The sequence below is a fragment of the Vicugna pacos genome, chromosome 16, assembly GCF_048564905.1.
Source record: "Vicugna pacos chromosome 16, VicPac4, whole genome shotgun sequence".
NCBI classification, from domain to species: domain Eukaryota; kingdom Metazoa; phylum Chordata; class Mammalia; order Artiodactyla; family Camelidae; genus Vicugna; species Vicugna pacos.
The window spans coordinates 56,140,056-56,166,076 of NC_133002.1; the positions used below are offsets into that span (position 1 = coordinate 56,140,056).

The 26,021-nt window shown below is 47.0% G+C and overlaps 1 protein-coding gene across 21 annotated transcripts in view; it reads right to left on the bottom strand.

Moving 5' to 3' along the window:
- SLC39A11 (solute carrier family 39 member 11) overlaps window positions 1–26,021 on the bottom strand; it is a 348,535-nt gene that overhangs the window by 49,078 nt on the left and 273,436 nt on the right. For all 21 annotated transcript variants that reach the window (XM_072939515.1, XM_072939516.1, XM_031685688.2 and 18 more), the window contains one exon: window positions 6,903–6,972. In XM_072939515.1, coding sequence (XP_072795616.1) covers window positions 6,903–6,972 — 70 coding nt within the window. The remainder of the gene's footprint in view (window positions 1–6,902; window positions 6,973–26,021) is intronic.

The window sequence follows — 26,021 nt, forward strand, 5'->3', positions numbered from 1 at the left end:
TCAATTTGTTAAAAAAAAAAAACCCAAAAAACAAAAAACCACACAGTGTCTGCAGAGCGTGGTGTGCCTATACTGTGACTTTCTGACATGGGAGAACAACATGACGTTGAACACTTTTAAGGACTGAACTGAGTGATGGATAAGGTATCAGGGTCAAAACAGCTTGACTATAAAGATGCTATTTTGGAAAAGGCACAGAGCATTTTTATAGACTTGTGTACATACGGCCCTTAACTTTTGGAGGTGTGACTTCTCTATAAGCCGCACGCTGCTTCAGTCATCAGCCCTTCTCAGCTGCCTTTGTTCCCCCACCTGTGTCATTCTGTGTACATCACCCAGCAAAGCTATGGTGTCCCACCACCACATGGTGGCGCTGCCAGCCAACCACCACCTCCAAATTCCACTGTCTCTTAATAATTCGAGGTAAGGCTGTGTGGGAGGACCGGAAAGAAAAAATTATAAGAAGGAGCTGCCAACAGATGACTCCAGAATTCCAGGTAAGGTAGTTTGATGGGTGCAAGAGAAGGGCATGTTTGCATAAAATAAAACTAGAAGTGCAACCTGCTATTGCAAAGAAAAAGCAATGCACGGATTTACTTCCAATTCTGCTGAAGTGATTGCAGGGAGGGGTCATGGAGGTGGGGGTGGGTGGAGGGGATGTGTGGTTCTCCGGGGGCTGGGGTCGGGGGAGGGAGTGGCTGGGTCACGGTGAGTCCTCACGGAGATGTAGGGTTCCACATCTCAGGCTAAAGACCACTCCTCCAGGGAGCCCAGACTGGGCTCAGGCTTGCCCGGGGGGATGCTGGGAACCAGCTCAGTGGGCAGGGAAGAGGTCAAGATGGTAGCCTCGAGGGAAGAGCAGTCTCATCAGGGCTCACCAGAAGCCTGGGAACTTGGTCCCGCCGCAGGGAAGTCTAGGGGCATCTAAGAGCAGCCTGGGATTGGGAGATGGCTGCTGTAGCTTGCTCCTTAGAAGACACGTGAGTGTCTAATGAAAAAGTCTGTTGTATTTATTTCCCTAAGACCCATCCCACCACCACAACAAAGTCTCCCCTTGAGCTGCTCTACATTTAACTTGAGAACACGTTTTCATGAATATCCTTGAACACAAGTAGGGGGACGACCTGGACAGATGGATGCACAAAGATGGATACGCATTTTGACATACTCATCAACTGCTTAATGTGGATTAATGACCGGGAGAGTGTGGGCTGCCGTCTTTGTTCCTAAACAAATGGCTGCTTCGTTGACAGACGGCTGCTGTCTCAAATGACTGTTAATATTTCAACATGCATATTGGTATCTAAGCCAGGCAAAAGGTTCTACCTGACACGTGCTTTACTCTTTGATCTGAGAGGCAAATCTACACTTGGAAAGATTCATTTTGATGCCTGCATGTGTAACTTAACGAGCTATGTTAGGTCTAATTGCAGGCTGATCTAACAGGGCATCCTTTACACAGCGTCTGGGTGTTGCTTAATACTGGCTGGCCCAGAAGGGCAAATTAGGAGTTTGGAATTAGCAGACACAAACTACTATATATAAAATAGATAAACAACAAGCTCCCACTGTAGAGCCCAGGGAACTATATACAATAGCTTGCAATAACCTACAATGAAAAAGAATATGAAAGAGAATATATATGTGTATAACTGAATCACTATGCTGCACACCAGAAACTGACACAACGCTGTGAATCAACTATATTAAAAATCAAAATGAAATAAAGAGAATATTGGCTGGTGGGGGCATTCAGCAGAAAGAAATGTCCAGGCCTGTGCTGGGGATGTGCTTTGTGGACCATGCGTCGCACACAGTGAATTCTACGGCGAGCTCCTCCTGCTTGCACTCAGCCAGATCTGAGACGCTGGCTGTACCTGCCGGTCAGGGCGTGTTCTCGGATGACAAAGTGCTTAGTCAAAGCTTAAGCAGGAAGCAAAATGTTTCAGCGTAAATAACCTTGCTCTCCCTGCTGGTTTGAATTGCGCCTGCCAGCCAGTTAAGTGAGAGCTGAGGGCATGTTTCCTCTCTGGGGAACACGTGCTGTGGAGGTAATGACACTTGAGAGAGGAAAATCAGCTTAAACAGTCAACTCCCCAAGGGCAGGCCGTCTGAAGAATTTCTTAACCAAAAGAAATTGCTGTGGGACCGGATCAGGAAGAAGCAAGCTGTGTCTCTCTTGGACTCCAGGCTGCCTTTTGCTGGCTGAGATTGGTCATCATTCATGGGATGTTGAATTCTGAATGCTTCCCCCCATCAGTCCCCCAACGAAAGCTAACCTGGTGAGGGAGGAAGGTGGACCGGGTAGCAGGGCAGTGGGGAGGGCACCACGCAGGTGATGAAGTAACAGCATCGAAACACTAGGTGGCAGCAGCCATACACAAATTATATGCTAGGGACTTACCGGTCCTCTCTCCTGGTCTGAGAAACTCAAATGGGCACTGAAGATGGTGCCTTTTTGGAGTATTTAGTTTTCACCTCTTTATTCTCTCGTGGTGTGGCTTCGATGCCACAGGTGAGAGAGAGAACCTCAGGTGCATTACCAACAGGGCACACGTCGTTAAAAAAAAAAAAGGTAGTTGGAGTCAGAATTTGATGATAACAGGCATGACTGTGTGCCAGTAAAACGTCATTCATTTACAGAAGCAGGTGTTGGGCCAGATTTGGTCCATGGGCCGTCCTTTGCCAACCCCTGCGCTAAAGGAGCAGAGAACTGTACCTGGCTCAGATAGCTTGGTCCGCACGTCCCAGGCATATGCTGGGTAACTCTTCTCTTTCCCCAAATCCATGCAGACCCATCCTTCCTCCCCTCTCAGCCCCCTCTATGTACCTATGTGATTACTTGTCTCCTTGTCACCTGGACTTGAATTCTCCCCCACACAACAGCATCAGTGACAAATGCTGCCCATTTGTTCTGCATTTAAGACCCCTTCCTTCCATCAGTCTCTCTTCCCTCCCATCAGTATCAACACACCCCTCGTCTTCTTTGTAGCTGTGGTGTCAGTGAGTGTCTGTTCAGTGTCTGGGTTCTTCACGCGGATCTGGCTACCTCTTCCCCTCAAATTATTCCGTGGAAGCCAGGTCTTGGGCTCTGTCATTTCTGGGCACTGGAACTCATCAAGGTGGTCAGGGTCTTGCAAAAGAACACACCTTCTCCTTGGCCTTCGGTCTTACTTCGTAAAGCACCATGTGGCCCCACCTCAGTGACGTCATCTGCCCTTAACATTTCTGCTTCCCCAAGACGATCGTCCCCATGCTCCTGACGAAATGCCACCTATTCTATGAAGCGCCCTTGAGATGGGGGAAGACCGTGCCCTCCGTCCACTGGTTCCTTAGATAATTTGGTTTATGTCCCTCCCCCGGGAGCTGGTGCCTCGTCTTACGGCGCCTGCAGGTCTCACTGGCCACTAGCCAGTTGTTTTCACTATCTCTTTTGTTATTGATTTTCAATTACATCTCACTGAGGTCAGAGCAGGGGTTCTGAATGGTATCAGTCTGGGGGTGTTCTGACTTTCTCCGTGACACGGCATCAATTTGTGGAAACACGCACACGTGTGCTTGCAAAGAACGTAAGTTTTCTCGTTGCTGGGTTGAGGTTCTGCATTATGTCCATGATGCCCATTTTGTGAACTTCTTAGCTACTTTATCAGTGTCAGAGCGGGGAATCGTACTCCCCACCATGACTGTGGTCTTGTCTGCTGTTCCTTGCTATTCCGATGATTTATCTCCGGCATTTTGAGGCGTCTGCTGCTGGAGGCGTACAAGTGCAAGATCATTATGTCATCCCCTGCGTTGTTTCTCTTTTCATTAATGATAAAATGACCTTTATTCTGTAGGTGGCTTTCTGCCTTGAAGTCCGTCTGGTCTGATACTGAAACTGCAATGCCTGCTTCCTTTTTGATCGGCACTCGCCCTGTGTCTTTTTTCATCCCTTTATTTTTCAACCTTTGCCTGTCGTGTTTTTTAAAAAAGCAAAACCTCTCTCTTTTAAAAGACATATCTCATCATCCGATGACTGTGTCTGCACCTCTCCCCCTACTGTGTCTGTCTTTTTCGTCTTCTGCCCCCCTCCCTCCCTCCCTCCCTACTACCCTCAGGTCCCTGTCCTCCGACGAAGCCCTGGTCTGGAGCAGAAGCTAAAGGCAGAGAAGCCTCTTCTGGGGGCTGTTCTACATTTTACCCTCAAGAGTAAGATCGCAGGCATTCAGAAAGGAAGGACCCAAATCACGAACTATATGTGGATTTGTACGTGGGGAAAACAGGCTGCGATGGAGGGTCTGCACGAGGTCACCCTCTTTCCCTCTCTGTGGCCTGAGTTGCAGAGACACCCCTCCCCGCCACCCCCCATGCCCCGTCCTGATACTCTGTACATAGTGGTGATGGAGGCAAAGCTCTGCCCCGCTGGCTGTGGTGGGGGTGGGTGGCGTGTAGGGGCATGAAAATGCCCCAAGGATGCTTGCTTATCAGAAGGTTTCTTGAGGCTAAAAATACTGAGTCGTGCCGCCCTCGCCCAGTCCCAGCTGGAGAATCCCGCTGAGGGTTTATGTAATGCAGAGAGGAGCTGTCTGGTCAAGGGGAGGGAGGAGCTGGGATGGAAAAGCGTTTGCTCTACTTTCTCCAGAAACATAAAGATTAGCAGAAAGTACAGGTGACAAAATTGAGAGACATCAGAGTTGACATCTCGATGTTGCGGGAGACGTGGCGCCACCGGACAGAAAGCCCAGCCCGCGAGTGCATTGCCCCGGGCAGGGCTGTCACTTGTGGGCAGACATTTCTGGAGAGCGTGTGGTTCCCCGGGCTCTGGAAGGACCTGGCCTTTGAATGCTTATGGGGTCAGCCCCTCAGGGCTCTTCAGCCCCCTGGACACCACCCGCCCCTGAAGTTCCTTGTGCTCTAAACGAAGCCAAGAGCAAAACAGTTGTGCCCAGGGTTGGGGGCTGGACACAGAGCCCAACTACCCCGCCCCGCGCCCTAGTCCAGGGCAGAGAAAGCAGCCTGCAGGGCACCATGAATCACAATTGGCCCTGGATTTTGGTGACATTTCCTACTTTCTAAAACCTTCTCCCCATCTACCATCTCCTCCAATTTTCCCAATAGGCATCTTATTAATGGATGACGAGGGAGACGGGGCGAGGAAGTGACCCGGGAGTCTGACAGGCAGCAAAAAGAGGTTGAGAACTGGGAAAATTTCAACCGAGAACATGGCCAGCCCACACGGGTATTTGGGGCTCCGGGGAACAGACATGTCCCTTGCAGATAGCGTTAGAATGCAGTGACTGGCAGTGATTCCTCCGAACATGCAGGGACTCCACATCAGCTGGGGGAGCAGATGAAAAGTGATGGGGCTTAAAGAGGCCCCACATGAGCTCGGAAATGAGGGACGGATGGAAAAGGGCCTTAAGAGTGAAATTGGCTCCGAGTTCATGGTTCCTAGACACAGGGTAGATTATTAAAGGAGGTGATGTTACTGTCTTGAGGGGAGAAAAAATCAATGTTGAAACTGTAGCAGTCAGAAGGCAGTGGGCTGAGCTAGACACAGAGGTCAGAAACCAGTGACCCCTGGGCCAGCTCTTTGAATTATGTTTTTAAAATAATTATGAATCCAAGCGCCTTTAGACAGTGCATGTGCAGTCTAGCTGACATTTCCTGTCTTCCTCACCATTCCCACCTGTCTCCACCTGACTGTCTGTGCTCAGTCTTGTTACACTTTAGTCCCCTGAAGGCATCTGAGTTTGCTGCCCTTGGATGGAAGGCTCCACCCTGCCCTCCTTCAACCTGGAGTCTACAGTATCCATGGTTTTGTGGGCACACGTGGACCGTGTAGCTCATCTCCACGGTGCCTCTTTGTGATCCCAAGGCTGTAGCCTTATCCAACCCTACGATTCAGGGGAGGCAGAGGAGAGGAAGAATTCACAAGGCCTGGTGATTGCCTGGGGAATGATGGGGAAGATGAGGCATTGAGGGTAGCGATGAGTTTGGCTTGGTCAACCGGGTCCATGGTGGTGATGGGGAATGCTGGGGAAGGGGTGGGTTTTGCAAGATTGCACATGGAGGCGATCTGCTCAACTTGGGAAATGCTGAGTGTGGGGACCCTGTGAAACATCTCAGTTGGAGACATCCGGAAGGTGGCTGGACCCATAAGAATAGGTTTGGAAGAAACAACTGGGTTGAAGATCAACTTGTGCATCACAAGTAAACAGATGGAAAATAAAGCCATGGGAAAGGGGAGGAATCCCCCAGGAGAGTGCGTTAAGTGAGAAGAAAGGATGCCTCAGAGACGGAGGGATCTCGTTGGGGAACATCAACATTTCAAAAGGGGCCTGGAAAGAAGCAGAAGGAGGAAAGAGGAGGGGCCAGTGGCAAGAAAGAGAAAGTGAGGGCTTCGAAAAGGAGGGAGCAGTTAGGACCATCAACTGTTGCCTTCATGATACAGTTGGCCCTCCTGGATCCTGCGATCCGCCATTGGTTGAACTCGGGGATGTGGGACCTGCAGACACGGGATCGGGATCGGCAGATACTGACAGCTGACGGAGACACCTGAGCATTTGCGGATTTTGGTGTCCGCCGGCGGATCCTGGAACCAATCCCCCCAGAATACTGTCTTTATAACGTATTTATGCATTTAAAGGGTTCGGAGAACAGTGTGAAATTATATCCATGTTTTGTTTTCAAGATGTTTGTTTTCACCCACTAGATAGTTCATTGGAAAATGGCATAAACCTGCTTCTTTGATGGAGTACCTCTCTCAGGTATGAGCTGAGCCAACCTCCTCCGCGCCACCACTTGTCTTAGACCTGTGGGGCTGGAGGTGGTGCGCGATTACGTGCAGACGGTTCACCCAAGACATTAAGCATTTCCGAGCATCACGGGATGCAGCTCTAAGACATTAGGTGCTGGCTTACCTGGCGCTCTCGAAGGTGGCAGACGCCGTCTTTTCTACAGCCCCAAATCCAACTCCAACAGCAAGACCCTCTGAAACAGACATAAAAGAGTGTGAAGGGTATAATTTTTCGATAATACATGCACATAAAAATCAAAGCTTGCTCAGAGGCCAAAACCAGGAGACTCTTGTGGGCTAGATTAGCACTGCTGTCCAATCAAGGCGGGGCGACGGCCTGACCCGTGGGATAGCATGGAACCAGCGACACACTTCATCACATCGGCCAATCCCATGGTCTTTTCGTCATACCCTATGGTTACTTAAAAGGATTATATTTACTCAGCTGTTAAGACTAGGCAATTTCTTTCACTTCTTCCATAAGATACTGAGACAACAGCATTTTGATGTGGCACAATGCAAGTTTAAAGAAGCCCTTGCTAAGGGTAATCTCTGAAATGGATGTGCCACTCTATGTGCAAACGCAAGTGAAGGAACTTGATGAAAAGAATGAATCTTACATTTTTCAATGTCATTGAATTTTCCCATTATGTATTGACTTTGCCACTGAGAAACTGGAAGTTTTTGAGTCCCATAGTTCATTCAAATTTGACCATTTTAATCCTTTTGTCAATTAAAAAAGGCTTGCAAAAATAAAAAGGTTCATCCCTTTGTCGTGTAAGATTTCACAAAGCCTCCAGTAACAAAAAATCCACCGAACAGTAGCTTAAACCAAGGGACAGCAGATGCCAGCCCACTGCCTATTCTTGAATGGCCTGCAAGCTAAGAATGATTTTTACATTTTTAAATAGTCAAAAAAAAAAAATCAAAGAAACGATAGTATTTCATGACCCATGAAAACTATCTGAAATTCAAAATTTAGTGAAAATTCATAAATAAAGTTTTACTGGCACACAGCCATGCTGGACTGTTGATGAATTGTCTATTTTTGTGCTACGTCAGCAGAGATGAGTAGTAACAAGAGATCGAATGGCCTGAAAAACCGTAATACTTACCCTCTGGCCCTTTAAAGAAAGAGCTGGCTGACCCCTGACCTCAACATGCCCGGTTGAACGGGCTCATGAACAATAAGCCCAAGGTTGACATGGTTGCCCAGTGACGTCACCCCGGACATTTGATGACCCATTCTTGAATGGCAGAGACCGTCACAGTCCACTCTGAGACGGCGTGCCTGTCTCACACCAGCCTGGGGCTAAGGAGTGGGCAAGACGATCTTCCAGGTCCTCTCCAGTGGGACTGAGTTGCCGAGGTCACCAGTGCCCTGTCTGTGATCGAATCGGGAAGAGCAAAGCTGGGCTATAGTGTCTGATGGAGAGGAAAGCAGGGCTATTTAAAAAAAAAAAAAAGGAACTGCCCCAGTGACCTGGGATCAGTAGAGTAGAAGCATAATGTTAAGACACCTTCTGACATCTACGGGGGCGTCCAGCCCCAACCCGAATAGGAAAGAGAACAACCGACATTGCTTAGAATCCAGACCAAGGCCTTGGGGCCAGGAGGAACGCTTCTTCATGAAAAGGGAAGGGGTCAAAACGTACCAAGGGAGAAGGGCTTGTCTTCTGAATACTATTCAGCCATAAAAAACAATGAAATAATGCCATTTGCAGCAACACGGTTGGACCTAGAGATGATCATACTAAGTGAAGTAAGTCAGACAGAGACAGATATCATATGATTCCACTTATATGTGGAAACTTTTTAAAAAAATGATGCAAATGAACTTATTCACAAAACAGAAACAGACTCCCAGACAGAAAAAACAAAGCTATGGCTGCCAAAGGGGAAAGGGAGAGGGAGGGGTAAATGAGGACACTGGGATGAGCACATATAAACTTCTATAAAATATATAGACATATATAAAACAGACAAACAAGGATTTACCGTTCAACACAGGGAACTATAATCAATAGCTTGTAATAACCTATAATGAAAAAGAATATGAAAATACATATATATATATATGTATCACTGAATCACTATGCTGCACACCAGAAACTAACCCAACGTTGTAAATCTAATACATTTCAACTAAAAAAAAGAATGAGCGTCCAAGATGAGAGAGAGCTGAATTTCAGGACAGGCTATGATGGATCTGCCTAAGGGTTTCATCCTTTCCATCCACCTATCAGGGAGGAGGCAGCCCTCTTTTTGTGCTGCCCTGGAATCTCAGGAGCTGCCCAAGGTTCTGAAAATATAAAGTCAGAGGCCATCTGAGATGCTTCCATCTGGCCAGTCTCCTCCCTTTGGGGAGCCCAGTGCTTACAAGCCTGATGTTCTCAGCCTTGTTCTGTATTACCACAGCCCAGACCACAACCCACTCCCATTGGTAAGTGTCGGTCCTCAGGGCAAAGTTCTTCACCAGGTATCAAAAGCTAGGGAGAGACTCGCGGGGTTTCCTGACATCAGAGGGGCAAATCCCTGGCTTTGAAAAAATTTGCTTTTCTAAACCATAAACAACAGCTGGTGGGTCTTTTGTTAAGGATTCTGCTCTAATTAGTCATTTTTAATGTAAATGATAGTGCAGCCCAGAGCAACAGAACCCACATTCATTAGCAAAGGAATCCTTCTGGTTATTCAGCAAGCAGCACCCCCCTCCACCGCACTTGACTTACATAATGCTCACAACAGCCTGGGAGGTTGGGGAGGGGTGGGCATCCAATTTACACGGGAGAGAAAGGGTTGCCCCAAGTGACACAGCGTCGAAGGGCTGAGTCAGGCTTGAACCTCAGTCCCCTGGTCCCCCCACCACCCCAGGTTGCTGACGTGGGCTGTGGTTTTTCTCCCAGGCATGGGCGGCGAGGGCTGGCATCGGAATATCTGTATCCTAAAGGGGTTCTGAGCAAGGTGAATGCCTCCTGCCTCTGCTCCGCCCTGTACCTTGGCCACGCCCACAGCAGGTACCACAACCCCCAGCTCCCAAATGCACTCGCTGCCTTAGGCGGTGGCCAACTCAGCTTCCCCCTTGATTTAGAATGGAGAGGAAGAAGGGGCACTGAAGGAAGAGAATGGAAAACGGAAGAATACTTGAGAGCTACACTAAGGCGAGATTAAGACCAATTACACACGGGAAAAATACACAGATAAGGGGATTCAGGTAGATACTGAAGACCAACAAGTGGTAGAAAAAACCTGCTGGGTGAGAGAGAAGCAGAAGAAGCAATGCCCGCTGGAGCTCACACCCCAGGTGTTCCATCCAAAGTGCAAATTAGGAAGATAATTAAGACTAGGAATAGACTTACCATATGACCCAGGAATCTCGCTCCTGGGCAAATATCCAGAAGGAACCCTACTTCAAAATGACACCTGCATCCCAATGTTCATAGCAGCACTATCTGCAATAGCCAAGACATGGAAACAGCCTAAATGTCCATCAACAGATGACTGGATAAAGAAGATGTGGTATATTTATACAATGGAATACTACTCAGCCATAAAAACTGACAACATAATGCCATTTGCAGCAACATGGATGCTCCTGGAGAATGTCATTCTAACTGAAGTAAGCCAGAAAGAGAAAGAAAAATACCATATGAGATTGCTCATATGCAGAATCTAAAAAAAAAAAATACAAAACAGAAACAGACTCACAGACTTAGAATACAAACTTGTGGTTGCCAAGGGGGCGGGGGGTGGGAAGGGATAGACTGGGATTTCAAAATGTAGAATAGATAAACAAGATTATACTGTATAGCACAGGGAAATATATACAAGATCTTATAGTAGCTCACAGAGGAAAAAAAGGTGACAATGAATATATATATGTTCACGTATAAATGAAAAATTGTGCTCTTCACTGGAATTTGACACAACATTGTAAAATGATTATAACTCAATAAAAAATGTTACAAAAAAAAAGACTCCTTCTTGCTTTGGACCCAAGGGAATCCATGCCCTTAAGAGTATCCATTTGGGCACCACCACCCTGAATATCTATCAAATAGCCATGAGGTGCCAGGCATTTTGTAGGATATACAAAGAGATGTGGGAGATGGGGTTCCCATCCTGAAGCAGTTCACCATCTAGAACCTCCTTTTAGAGGTATAAAATTAGAAATGTAATTCTTTGCTCAACATGTTTAGGAAGAGAGATCTGGAAGACAGTGTTGAAATATAAGAAAAGCTGTAGTTTGGGGACAGATGGGAGGCTGCGGACTGACTGGGAGAGACAGCCGCACACAGGCATAGAGTGAGGACCAGGTTCAAGCCCCGTGGGTCAGCCTCGGAGCACTGCCAATGTAGGAGAAACTTCCCTGCACGTTCTGTCCTCCAGTTTTACAGCTTTCACTTTCCGTCTGTGAACTGAAGGTTTGTTTTCTACTTAACCTTCCAGATGACCAGCTTGGCCTTTCATCTAGAACATTCTTATCAGTCTATCCATTAAACTTAAAAAAAAAATTTAAGCAATTTTAGTGTTAATTTTGAGGAAGTCTTTCTTAGTTTCTGATTATTCCTTTTTCACGATTGCCAGTTCTTGTTTTATGGGTATAATGATACCCTCTTGAATCAGCCGAACATACTACTTGGAATTTTTACAATCTTCTCTTTGGTCTCCTGGGTTATCCGTTTTCTCTGGGATAGGTTGTCCTATTTGTTTTGCTCCTTCTTTCCTGTTCTCTGGGTTTTCTGCCTATGTCTGGTGGTCCTTTGCTCCAGGAGTGCATTCATAGATACAGAACCGGGTGGACCAGGTAACTCAGAAGGGCTTCCTCTGTGGTTCTACAGTCCATTTCCCCCAACAGGCAAACCTAAAATTTCACTTGATGAGTTTATTTGTTTGTCTTGGCATTCAAGGTAGAGAAAAGAGCAGGAATGACAAAGTTAAGTGTCATGGATTTTTAGATGACAACACACCAAGTGTTAAAAAGGATTTAATAACGTGTTCTTCACACTGCTGCTTCCTGAGCAGAAACGCGGCATGATGGAGAGCAGCCGGGGTGCCATCTGCCAGGAACATGATACAGGAGGCACAAAGCCTCCTTTCCCGGGGACAGACCACCTTACACAGGCACACACACAGGGGTGCAGTGGTGGTGTGAGCAAAAGGGACCACGTGCAGAGGTGAGTGTGCACACATACATGCACACACACATGGGATAGAAACACACTGGGAAGACGGCCTAAATACACGGGATCCAAACTCTGACTTAGATGTTTAAATGCTAAACCACTGGAGCTCCCTTTCACACAGCCTGCCCTGTGGTGCCCACACTGAGGGTTTGTCATATAGAAACTCAGGTCTGATCTGTCTGATTAGGGATGTCAGACCTACACACCCAGGACCACACATACACAGGGACCCCGAGGGAGGAGAAAAAGACAGGTAAGGGGAGGGAGGGCTGGCTTCAAACACCTGCTGGGGTCATAGACGAGAAACACGAAGAGTCTATGAATGAGTCCACAAGTAAGTTAAGGAAAACCTTTGCAAATAAAGGGTTAATAAAGAGACGGATGAAAGTCAGGTTGGAAAGGGTGAGGGACTATGAGGAAGTCAGGAAGTGAGGGCAGAGAAGTAACAGAGGGAGGCTGATCGGCAAAGAAGCTAGAAGGAAAGTCAGGGCTAAACCCACCGAGATGAAGCAAGGGTATCTTTAAACTACTCAACAAAAGCAGGAAAGGTGCAGAGGAGTGAAAAAAGCAGAGAATACAGGAGTTGGGAGAACAGCCTTGGATCTCAACATGAGCTGGCAACAAACTGATGACAGCTGGCCGAATGAGGCATCGTACCCAGCAAAGGAGCGGTAAGGACGATCCCATACATCATGGCAAAACACCTGGCAAATTTAGAGTCTGGCATAAATGCCACATATTAATAAAATATGCAACTCAGCCAGCAAGGTGCTCCAAGCCCAGAGGCCTTTTAATTAATGTCAGAGATAGATGGGCAGGCAGTCAGAGAATCCTCCCCTGACCCAGTTCATCACCGACTTCCGTGCTCATGGAGAATGTGCCCTCCTGCCTGGCACGAGCAATCCCATGTTTCCTAGGAGGGAGATGCGCAACACACGTGCGATCTCTGGAGAGTTGGGAACCAGCAGACAGGGGAGGGGAACGTGGAAGGCACAGGTGATGTGGTCATGGTCCCAGTGGGGGTCAGCGTTCTAAAAACAAGGTTGAGATTTAAAAGTGCTTCACTAATTAATCTTGAAAGCTTTCACACAGCAAAAGAAACCATCAACAAAGTGAAAAGACAACCTACTGAATGGGAGAAATATTTGCAAATGATATGACTGAAAAGAGGTTAATGTCCAAACTACATAAACAGCTCATCCAACTCAACATCAAAAAAAGAAACAACTGAATGGAAAAAATGGGCAGGAGACCTGAATAGACATTTTTCCAAAGATGACACACAGATGCCAACAGGCACATGAAAAGATGCTCAACATCGCTAAACATCAGAGAAATGCAAATCAGACCCACAATGAGCTATCACCTCACACTTGTCAGAATGGCTGACATCAAAAAGACTATAAATAACAAATGCTGGTGAGGATGTGGAGAAAAGGGAACTCTTGTACCCTGCTGGTGGGAAAGTAAATCGGTGCAGCCGCTGTGGAAAACAGCATGGAGATGCCTCAAAAAACTAAAAATAGAACTACCAAATGATCCAGCAGAAACGTAACAAAAACATAATTTTGAAAGATGCATGCACCCCAATGTTCATAGCAGCATTATCTATAATTGCCAAGACATGGAAGCAACCTACGTGTTCACCAACAGATGAATGGTTAAAGAAAATGTGGTATATACGCAAAGGAATACTACTCAGCCATAAAAAAGAATGAAATGTTATGATTTGCAGTAACATGGATAGACTTAGAAGGCATTATGCTTAGTGAAAAAAAATCAAAGAAAGATAAATGCTGTATGTTCTCACTTGTATGTGGAATCTAAAAATTAAAACAAGCGAGTGACATAACAAAAAGGAAACAGACTGATGGGATACACAGAACAAACCAGTGGTTACTAGTGTGGAGAGGCAAGTGGGGAGGGACAAGACAGGGGTGGGGGATGAAGAGGTACAAACTACTGTGTATAAAATAAATAAGCTACAAGGATATATTGTACAGCACAGGGAACATAGTCAATATTTTATAATAACTATAAATGGAGCATAATCTTTAAATATTGTGAATCACTATGTTGTAACACCTGAAACTAAGGTAATATTGTAAATCAACTATACTTCAATAATAAGCAATAATAAAAGAGCTTCGAAGCCCTGAGGGGCAGGATGAAACTAAAATCTTAAGGGCAAGAAGAGGTTAAGACAGGAATCACGTGACCAAAGAAACTGTTAGCAATTTTCCACCAAAAATATCAAGAATAGACTTTTAAAAATTAGCTTTTTAGCTTTTTATTAATTTTGGGGGGGAAGCAAGGGGAGGTAATTAGGTGTATTCATTTATTTTTTAATGGAGGTACTGAGGATGGAACCCAGGACCTCGTGCATGCCAAGCATGTGCTCTACCACTGAGCTCTACCCTCCCCCTAACTGAGAATAGATTATTAAAAGTCTAGTTCACGAATCTCTGAAACAAACAAACTCACACACAGGGCTGGTGATCTAGAAGCAGCAGCGTGGATTCATAAATAATTCATTTCAAACTAACTACAAAATTCTTTTGATTGAATTTCAGCTGGTAGAGCAGGAGATGGCAAAGGATAAAAATTCTGTTGTATCTGGATTTCGTCGTGGCTTTTGATTTTCATGATACCATATGAACAAAAGAAAATAACACGGCAGCATCAGGGTGCATGTAAACAAATTCCTAACCGGCTGAGCGACTACGCTGGAGGTGTAAATTAATAAAATGATGCAATCCTGGGGGCGGGGGAAGATAGGTAGACCTAAGCTACATGGCCCGGTTGTCGCCACTGGCTATGCAATATTAATCTCAACAACTTTAGTGGGAACATAAAAGGAAAAATTATGAGAGAACAGGAAATCCAGAACATTATGCGCTCTATAGAAATCTCAAAGGGTGGAAAAAGACGTAGGACATTTAGCTCAGATTTGGCATTTAACAAAAGTACATGCAATGTTCTGAACTTAGATATAAAGACCTGAGTAAGAGAAGACAGAGGTGGCCAGCTCCTGACTCTACCAGGAAGCACCCCCCTTGTAATTAGTTACTTGTGAACTGGGGCTCCCTGTAACAGAATTACGGGGGCAGAGGCGGAAAATGCAACTTGAGGGACGTCATGGTTGATATGCCACAGGACATTTAAATGATTGACTTCTCTCCCAAACCTAAATTTATTTATTCCAAAATGTTCCATTCCCAAGTAGGGAAAGGTCACACGCCCTCCTCTTGGCAGGCTGTGCTGGATTTACGGCAGAGTTTAGCTTGATGTGGAAAGCGGTTCACAGCTTTGAAATGTCGAACGCCTTGAGGCAGGGCGAGCCTTCCCAGTTGCTGAAGACTCCATCAGTCCCTTGATGCTTACATTTTAGCCCAGTCTCATATTCCTTTGCCTGCCTGACACCTGCAGGCATTTCCGTCTGCAATGCTGCTTTGGATGTGCCTTTTAAGGTTTTGTCCAGTGGGTGAAATATTTTCAAACAAGCCTGGCTCTGCCTATAATTCCAGTCAAAAGTCTAGCTTACCTGGAACCCACTTAAAATGGTTAAACAGAGAGAGGTCTAGGCACTTCCCGAAGTGAATCTGGGGAGTGCGGGTTTAGCCCCCTGCTGAGCATTTATGAAATATAAAATACATATACACCCCTGTATGTATGCATGTTTATATGTATGCACATGCACTTGTGTGCATATATGTACACGTGTGTATGTATTTATATGTGCGCATATATGTATATACATATACGCACATACATGTATGTACATATAACTGTGTGTGCGTATGTAAGCAGATGTCTCTGACTGGTATGCATGTTCTGTGAATCTGCAGAGTCTGTGGCCATGGAATCCTTTTCTCTTCTTTTTCTTGCCAGGTCCCATGATACATGGTTTTTGTGGAGCATATTTTCGTATATGCTGTTTAGAAAAGACATCAAGGAATTACTCTGCTTTCTGCAAAGTTGGAGCTGTCTGAGACTGCTGCTCCCACCTGTCTACGGAACTGGGCCCTGGGCTCTAAGACAGAGAGACAGCTTCGGTTTCCAGGTGGGATACTGAGCCGTCCCAAGGCTGCTGAGCGGATGATGGACTCTGACCCCACCAGCTCCATCCAGGCACTATCTGAGTGGCACTGAGGGAGAAAATGTGGATGATTCAGCAGAAAACTCGCCCACGATTGAGAAACAATTTTAACAAGTTTTGAGACGTTAGTGGGGTTGACGTGATCAACACAAGATGCATCCTTTCATTTTTACTGAGACCGGATATTCAGGATCAAGGAAACCAGCAACACAGCCCCCAGCCCACAGCCACATCAGAACCAGCTCCACAGGCAATGCGCATCACCGCTCTCCCTGGGGAGGCTGTGAACTCGTGCTGCCACCCGTGCCACCGGGTCACTCCATGGTCTGTCTTCCAACGTCCCCCCTGGGAACATCCTGGAGTAGAAGCCACTGGCAAACGCACCTGCCCGACCTCCTACTTGACTCTCCTCCTTCACTGGGCTTGATGCCCCTTTATCACACGCTGTCCGATCAACAGCCACTCTGTCCCGTTGCCTAGCACCGTGTCCAGGCCTAATCTGTATAACCACGCAAACTGTAGAGTGCTAAAGTCAACCAAAGTAAGCAGGATAAGATGTCATGTTCACCCAGCTCCACACCAGGTCCCCCACTTTCAAGCCCTGCTAACGCATCTCCATGCAAGAGCTCAAACGAAATGCCGAAGCTCAGAAGTATTTGCAGAATGAGGAGGAGGAAAGGATACCAGGGATCCACTGTTAATCAGAGACCAGGCTCCATTCTGGGACAAGCTATGGGCAGATGGGGACAGAAGATACAGATTCAGCCTTCGGAGAGCCAGAGGTAGTGAGTCAGCAAAGCCCAGTCTTCGAGAAGGACGCAGGATGCATCTTGGATATGCCATTGTCGGGGTCCCCCCAAAGGAGGGGTGTGTGCTGCCTTGATCTCACTTCCTCAGACTCCCTGCAGGCCTTCCCTCCATCTCTGCTCAAACAGGACCCTCTTCTTCAACTGCAAAGGACCAGAACGCCCAGGACATTTCAGCCTCCTGGTATCTGAGTGGCGGTCTTATGGTGGAATGTGGGATGCAGTTTAAGAATAAGGATGATGCCACGTGGCCTCAGATCATTTATCAGTCATTTGTCCCTCCCTGAATCACTTAGTCTTGAAGGGTCCCAGGAGCCTCTGCACTAGACCAGGGAGGGTGATAAAGTACCCACCCCACAAGGCTGCAGTGAGGGTCTGTGGAGATGGTGTCCACAAAAGTTTCCCCTTTAAACTATAAAGTGTTATGGGACGCAGGCTGAAACCACCGTCCCTTGTTTAGGTGAAGGGAGAAAGGCAATCAATCTCGAAGGAACTGTAGCCCAAAGAGGGTCTAATCAAAGCCCTACCCCTCAGTGGGTGGAAGAAAACCTAGTAATTTTGTCATTAAAAACATGTTTTCTTGGTAAATGTAGTCTTTTTCAGTCCTTGGAACTTTTGGTTTTCCTGAGTCTGCTTAGCTTCTAGAAAGCAGGGTAAAGAAATCACTCTTTTTTTTTTTAATAGTCTTGTGGGCCAACAGCCAGAGAAGCTGCACCCACCCCAGACAGGCATCTAGTTTTGCTGCCTGTGAAACATGGGTGAAGGTGTCTTCCACTACCTTTGCCGTCTGAAGGTAAGAATGGGCTGATGGATACATCGGCAATGACGTCCCGTGTGTTGGCTTGGCCATGGGAGGCTCAGCCCTCTGCCTCCAAGCCCATAAGGATGGACTCAGGCAGGGCAGTGTTTGTGCCGCAGAGGTAACTGGGCACATTAGGCTGTCTTAGCTGTTCCCTCCATAGGTATCATCACCAACAAACACTTCCTGAGAGTTTCCTTCTACACTGAACAACTGAAGCCAACAAAGCATTATTACCATTGCTATCACTGAGGTGGCGTTCACCTAGCACAAGAGCCACCACTTCAAAGTCTACAATTCAGAAGCACTTCGTGCATGTGCCATGTTAGTGCAACCATCACTTCTATCTGGTTCTGAAACATTTTCATCCCCCCAGAAGAAAAACCCATCCCAATTAGACAGTCACTCCCTACTCCTTCCCCTCACCCCAGCCCCTGACAACCACCCATCTGCTTTCTGTGCCTATGGGTTTGCCTATTCTGGATATTTCATACAAAGGGGATCATTCAGTACAAAAAAAAACACATCCTTTTGTGTCTGGCTTCTTCCACTGATATTTCCGAGGTTCATCCACGTCGTAGCATTTAGTAGCTACGAGTAACACTCCGTTACGTGGGGCAGACAATGGATAAGAACCACCACGTTTTGTTTATCCACCATCCACTGATGGACAGTGACTTGCTTGCCCCCACCTCCTAGCTGTTGTGAATTGTGCTGTGAACATTCACGCACGAGTGTTTGTTTGAGCGCCTGCTCTCAGTTCTCTGAGGTATACACTTAGGAGTGGAATTGCCGAGTCAATGGCACTTCTGAAAACACAGATCTCGGCATTGTTCTCCAGCAGTTTCTCTCTGCACTTAGGAAGATGTGCAAGTGGAAAGCTGCCCCGTCTGGCCTGGTCTGTCTTACCCCAGGTTCTCTCCACCTTCCAGCTTCCTGGACTATTTGCAAATAGTCATCCTTCCTCCAACCTCAGGACCTTTGGACCATCGCTTCCTCTGGTTGTTGCTCTTCCTCTTTCCACTCTGTCTGGCTAGTTAACACCTACTTGTCTTTCAGATTTCAGTTTTTCATCTAACTTCCTCAGAGAAACCTGCCCTCGCCCCCAAACACCCACTCTGTGCGCCCAAGGCACTCTCTACTTCTCCTTCACCAGAATTTCAATTGCACTTTACTGAAAGTATTTCTATTTTATGGCAAGTATTTCTTTTCCTGATTTGCTCACTGAGAATTTATTCAGCACCTACACTGGGCTGGGGATTGCCTTTATTTTTAGTTGAAATATAGTCAGTTTACAATGTTGTATCAATGTCTGGTGTGCAGCATAATGTTTCAGTCATATACATACACATATATTCCTTTTCATATTCTTTTTCATTATAGGTTACTACAAGATATTGAATATAGTTCCCTGTGTTCTACAGTAGAAACTTGTTTATCTATTTTATGTATATTAGTATCTGCAAATCTCGAATTTACATTCTATCCCTTCCTACCTCCTTCCCCCCTTGGTAACCATAAGTTTGTTTTCTGTGTCTGTGAGTTTGTTTCTGTTTTGTAAATAACTTCATTTGTGTCCTTTTTTTTCTTAAGATTTCACATATAAGTGAGATCATATGGTATTTTTCTTTTTCTGGCTTACTTCACTTAGAATGACATTCTCCAGGTCCATCCATGCAGCTGCAAATGGCATTATTTTATTCTTTTTTATCACTGAGTAGTATTCCATTGTATAAATATACCACAGCTTCTTTATCTAGTCATCTGTCAATGGACATTTAGGTTGTTCCATGTTTTGGCTATCGTAAATAGTGCTGCTATGAACATTGGGGTGCATGTATCTTTTCAAATTAGAGTTTCCTCCAGATATATGCCCAGGAGTCGGGTTGCTGGATCATATGTTGTCTATTTTTAGTTTTTTGAGGAATCTCCATACTGTTTTCCATAATGGCTACACCAAACTGCATTTGGGCTGGGGATTGCTTTAGGTACTTGACAGACAGCAGTACTTCCAGGTATCACCCTTAACCCTTGATCTGTGTGGAGAATCAATATATAGGTAGGCTAGGCTGGTGGTGAGAACTGTAGGCATGTTGGGGACAGGAATCTGTTCTTAATGCCTTCGTAATCCTCAACAGCACTGAGCACGGTTAACACTGATATGTTGTTGAATAAACCACTCAGCAAATGCTTTAGGAAGTTAGGATCCCAGTCCAGACACTCAAATTTCTAGCTACATTACCTTTCCACTAAACTACAGTGACCCTCAGAGCACTTGAGATAATAGTCCAGGAGCCAGAAAACCAAAGGAGAATTCTCAGATCTGGCCACTAACAAAACAGCGGTGGTGGTAGATTAAATTTGTCATTCTGGTTCTTAGCTTCAGTTTCCTTATCTGCCAAAGATTGTGTCAAATGTATTCAGAATTTTCCTGGGATGCCAGTTCTTTTAGGAAGCAGCTGGTTCCTCACATAACTAGCTATCAGAATTCAGCACTAGGGCCACTGGACAGCACCACCAGTACTTGGTAACCACTAGTCTTCCCTCTAACTCCAGGCTTCCCATCCCCAGGGCATGCCCATTCTCCGGCTTCCTCCTGAGGAAGCCTCGGCAAACAGACCCAGAGCTCTGTCCACCAATAAGCAGTAGAAACCAAAGTGAGGAAAAAGAAAAGCAGAGACATTCCATTCCATGTCTTTAGAGATTACAGCCTGTCCTAGGTTGACCATCTGTGGTGGCCATGAAAATGCAGCCTTCAGCTCTCCTGCTATGGGAAGCATGGTGAGTGATGACCCCAGCTGCTGCTCTTGAGAATCCACCACCACATCCCCCCAACCCTGCTCCATCCCCAGCTGCTCCCAGCCAGTGACTTAGCACGGGGGCAGGGAGGTGTGCAGTACAGGACAGGAGACATCTTACAGGATGCCTTTGGCTCGGTGACCTCCCCTACATTGTCCCGACTGAAACATTCCTGGGACTGTGCTGTGGCTGGAGGCTCTTCCTCCCCAGTCCTCCTTCCTTCTGCCTCTCCTTTCACCAGAGCCAGGCTTGCATCGCAGGCTGAAGGCTCTCCCTGCCACCTCCTGCTCCCTCCTCTTTCTCCTTACAGGCACTTCCCCCAACAAATCTGCATCTCTAATCCCTTCTTGGCCCATGCTTCTTGGAGGACCTGAGTACACGACATTGTCAAAAGAGTGAAATGGCCAATAAACACCCTGCAGAACAGCATATGCGTTTGGACAAGCAGCTAACAAAAAAAGCCTCAAATTTCTACAGACAGACCTTACAGTTTCCATTTTAATAAGTGTGTATTAAGCCCCTGGTGATGGCAAACATGTACCTATCTCACACCTCCACTGCCGGCTGTCATTCTTACCCTCATTTTGCACATGAGTAAACTGCAAGGGACTGTCATAAATATACAATTTGGTTTCAATTAATGATGATAAAAAATCATAGTCAGCGTCAGTTAGCCTTTACTACACACCAGGTGCTGTTCTATACTTTTTATGTTCTGCTCATTAAAAAAAAAATCCTAAAAACAGCCCCATACTTCAAGGAACAATGAGGAGCTAAGAAGCACAGATGTGCACTGAGACTCACCGGTGTGTTTGCTTTACAGGAGGTGACCTGGGGAGGAAAGGGGGAATCCTAGCACGCCTGGCCCTGCAGGCTTGCCTGGCAGGAGGCTGCCTCCTCTCCCCGTGAATCAGCCTTGCCCTGGATGACAGAACCGCAGAGTTGAGAGTCTCATGATCTGATGGATTATCTTTAAAGTTTCCTGCAGCCGCCTCCGGTTTCACACCGGGCGCCATCAATGAGAAGACAGGACAATGGCTAATAAAGCACACGTCTCCGATTCCTAATAAAACAAGACGGTGCTGTAACGTGCCCAGTAGCCACGGCTCAGGTCAAATGCAGCATAGAAATGAGAAAAATCAATGCGTGATTTACAGAGAGAACGATTTTTTATCTTTTAGATGTGAAACAATGGAGGAAAATGTAACAACATCTCACACCATGTTAATTTTTTAAAATGCAACCAACAGGTCACCAAGAAAAGAGATGGAGATGATGTTCAAAGCCTGGAGGGAAAAGGAGAGTGGTAATGCAAAGAGTGAGTCTCTGAAAGGGTGGGCATGTCTCCACATCACAATGCTCCTTTCCTTGCAGGAAGTGGGGCTTTCTCCCATCTCAACCTGCCACATCCTTCTTCTCTCCCCTGCCCATTTCTTCATTGAAATAAGAGTGTCTAGACACTTTTTCTTTATTCTTCCAGGTCATTCATTCACCTGGCCTGGTGCCACACCTGAGATGAAAAGCTATTTCCTGGGGCTCTCCTTCCTCCTCATGAGCCCTTTCCAACAACACTGAACAATAAAAGGGCTGGTTCAATCCTCCACTGCAAGACGGATCTTCAGGAGGGCTGAGTCGGGCTGACTCTAGACATTTTGTATTACTCCTTGATAGCCCCACCTGAAGTCCTGCCATCTCTTCACCCCAGCAAGGGCAGTTCCCATCCTTCAGCCATACTTGTTCCTTCCTCATTATGCCTGAGTCCTCTGTTCCCTTACTGACTCATCCAAGTTCAAGACCTTCTAGGTTTCCAGCCCATCAGTACCCCCAGGTACAGCACCAGGACATACATCTTTGCCCTTTATTTTTCTTGATTTTTTAATATATGGTACTCCCTCCCCCTGCCAGGCCTCTAAGCTACTTGGGGTTGGGGACCACAGCCCTGCCTTGGGCAGCTCCTTTGTCTCCATGGCTCTGGAAGCCACGCAGTGAATATTTCAAATCCATGTGTAGCGTGACTGACTCTGCTCGAGAAAACGCTGTCCATGGTTCTGGTGAAGTGATGAAATGAATAAGGGGAGCCAGCCCCCGCCTGGGAGGACTCAGCTCGGGGGAGAGACAGGAAGAGAAGGTAAGTGGGAATGAGTCGCTAAACTCCAGAGTTCAGGTTGGTGTTTTGTTACCCACACTGCCAACGGCCTGCCCACAACACAGGGCTTGGCTCGTGACAGGTGAACGAAAGAGTGAAACAAGTGAGTAAAATGAACAGAGGGAACAATCAACATAGAGAAGGGAAAGAGGAAAGAGAGAAACGCACATCTATTCTTAGATCTGAAGGAGTTGCTTAGAGATGCCTTCCCCTGGCACAAACTGTCCTGAAATGAACCTGAGGAGAGGCAGGCTTTAGCCCTGGACTGGCTTGCTGCTTTGAGAGGTGTCTGCCACAGACAGGGAGACACCGACTTCCTCTGACACACGTACAGGATATCGTGCTGTGGTGTCTGCTGTAGTGAGACTGAAAGCACGGGCTGTGACCTGGCACCAGTGGCCTGGCACCAGGCTGACCTCCATAACCACTAGGAGAGGACCTGAACAACTTTACCATCACTGACCTGTCGACCTGGAAAACACTTTGGGCTTAACCGTGAACAAGGCAGACACTTCTTCAAGGAGGGCGGGGCTGGAGGCCACAGCACCAACCTTCCCCGCAGCTTCTGAACTGGTAGGAACAGTTTGGTGCACCGAAGAAGCCTGCACTGGGCGCATGAATATTTCCTATCAGCCTGATCGTGTAATTAAAAAGCCGAAGAGCAAGGGATGATACTAACAAGGCCAGAAGGACTAGCAGGGACAACTCTGAAGTCAAAGCCACTTGGGCTTCCAACCAACCACCCTGGGCCACCACGGCTCTTTGGTTGCAAGATGTCGCAGCACCATTCTCAGTTTCCCTTGTTCTCTGGAGCTTCACACCTGCAGGGTGAAGTGGTCCGTGGAAATGCAAATAAACAAGGGTGAGCTCCTGCAACAGATAGCTGGAGCCAGAGGTGGGGATCGGAGAGGCTTGTGCTCCTTGCAGGGACTCAAGTTGTCTGCAACCAAGGGACAATTACCACAAAACCTTCATTTTCTTGCTCCATTGATTTATGCCTGGCTCCTGAGAAATTAATGACCCAGGAGAGCTTGTGGTGGCTCGCCTAGCCTCCCCAGAAGGGCTCGGTGCCGACTTTGGGTAGTAAAAGCACCAGTTTCCAAGCAACCAAATAACAGGTCTTCAGTTGCAGCTCTTTGTTTTGCAAAAGCAAAACAGAGCAGCAGGTAATTAAATTGGCCAAGGCGACATCTCCCTGGAATAACCTCAGCCAGTGAAGACCCTGCTGAGACCCCTTTTCACCAAAGAAAGGAAAACAGACTAGTCTGAAGTCATGCCTGGGGGGGAGCTCCCGATCTTGCACTAATTGGGGGCATCAGTTGGCCCTAAGAATTCAATCAGCCAGGCAGTGTCCCAATCAACGGCTGACAAATGGGCCACTTCTGTGCCCTGTTCTTTATTTTAAAAATTAAAAAGCTTCTTTGAAAAGGAAATAGTGGCCTCCGGTTTGAACATCTCCCATCTGTCTGAAGCTAGCTGTATACATTTGCCACTGAAGCTAGATTGTTTTATTCTTCTTCCTAAGTCAAAGTCGGGGGAACATCCCATTAGCCCACGGTGACTAGGAGCTCAGAAAATGCTGTCTTCTTACTCTCCCCTCTTCTTTCTCTCTCCATGAGGCTCAGGCTTTGAGACCTCTCCCCTCTGTTCTGTTTCACACTGGATGTACCATCTTCTGATTCAAGCGTGTCTAAATTTCAGGTACCCACTGTCAAGGGAGTAACGAAGCCTGGCTATGCAGTGGAGGGAAGAAAGAAAGCTCTTGCTAATGTTTTGAGTGCCCATTTGTCCCACCACCCCAGCCCTTTTCTTTGCTCCACTTGCTTTCAACAACCCCCTTTCCATCCCTTCAACACCCTACACTGTGGAGCTCAGCCCAAGTGGCACCTTCATCCCTGTCTCTATGGCCGTTTCTGTGGTTCTAAGCCTGGGGTACCACTAGAGGCCCTGGCCCCTTGCAGTCCGGTTTCCAGGCAGCTGGGGTGCCCCACTGGTCCTTGGATGGGCTCAAAACACATCCGCCTCAAAAACACACACCGAAGGGGCAGGGAAGCTGTATTTGTAACAAGCATGTGAGATCGATTCTAGTACTGTCTACTGGAGGCGTTGGGGAACCAGGTCAAGGGCACAACTTGATGAGGTAAAAAGAGCTGAGCACATACACAGCTGACCCAGCGGGAAGATCTGCACCTTAACAGAAGCCCCCAGCAAACAAAGTCTTTCCTAAGGGATCGCATCCTGTGAGACAGTCATGGCTGAGCTGTACCAATCAGAGGGAATAATGACCCGGGGGCAGCTGCAGGAAGCCAGGCTGCAAGGTACCGGATAATTTCAGTGGGGGACCCCTCAAGACTCATCACACAGGAATCATCCCCACCCTGAGCTTAAGGCCAGACTCTGCCTTGAAGGACCAAGCTAACTCTCTTCTTTGGAGCTGGGCTGACACTGGGGGTGAGATTTTAACTCCTGCTCTTCAGCTCCTGAGGAGGGCTTGGTGCTCTCTTGGCTCTATATTTACACTTATTTCTGAACGATCATGGATATTCACACAGAGCTCCTCCACCACGGCTTCCACAGGTCCCCCTGTGGCTCTGAGTTATTTACGAAACCTTCTCCTCCAGGCAGTGCCCACAGAGCTGACACATGCTAACTCTCCTGCGATCCAGCTCCTCCAAGAACTGGGAGATACAGATGGGCCAGACTGCACCCCTACCCCCTGGGCGAGATGTGATTACAAACAGCAAGACGGGGATACATGTTTGTAAGTGTCAGATAGCAGAGTGGAGTAACACTCCCCACCCCACCCCCCGCCAGGGAAATCCACTTGGCGCCCACCCTGAACAGACACTTGGATCCTGCAGGGACCCACAGCTAATGCCTCCATTCTTTCCCCCTCCCATGAACCCCCACCACTGCACCTGACACCTCCCAAATGTAACCCATCCTGGGATCACGCAGGGAAGGCATTAAGCAAAACCTAGAGACAGGCTGTTGATAAGACAACAGCTAGATGGAGAAGAAGAGAAACCAGCACTCACTGGGCAAGTCCTGGCATGACACACACGTGGTCTAATTCAATTCCCACAGCGGCATTTCAAGGAAGATGTTATTCACTCCATTCTACAGGTGCAAAAACTTGTCGTGGTCCAGAGAAGTGAAGTCACCTGCCAACGTAACATCTTGTCCACAGTAAAGCAAGGATTCTGCCTCTCACTTGGCCACCACCTGCCTCAATACCAGGAGTCCAGGGCTCTGGCTTTAAAGTTGACATTTACAGTTTATTAGCTACATGACCTTTCTCAACTGCATGTTTTCCATTCGTAATATGGGGCTGTCTGATCTGCCTACATCTCTGGGAGACTGTGAGGACCAGCTGAAGTCAAGAGCAGACCTGCTTTGTACATTGAATCC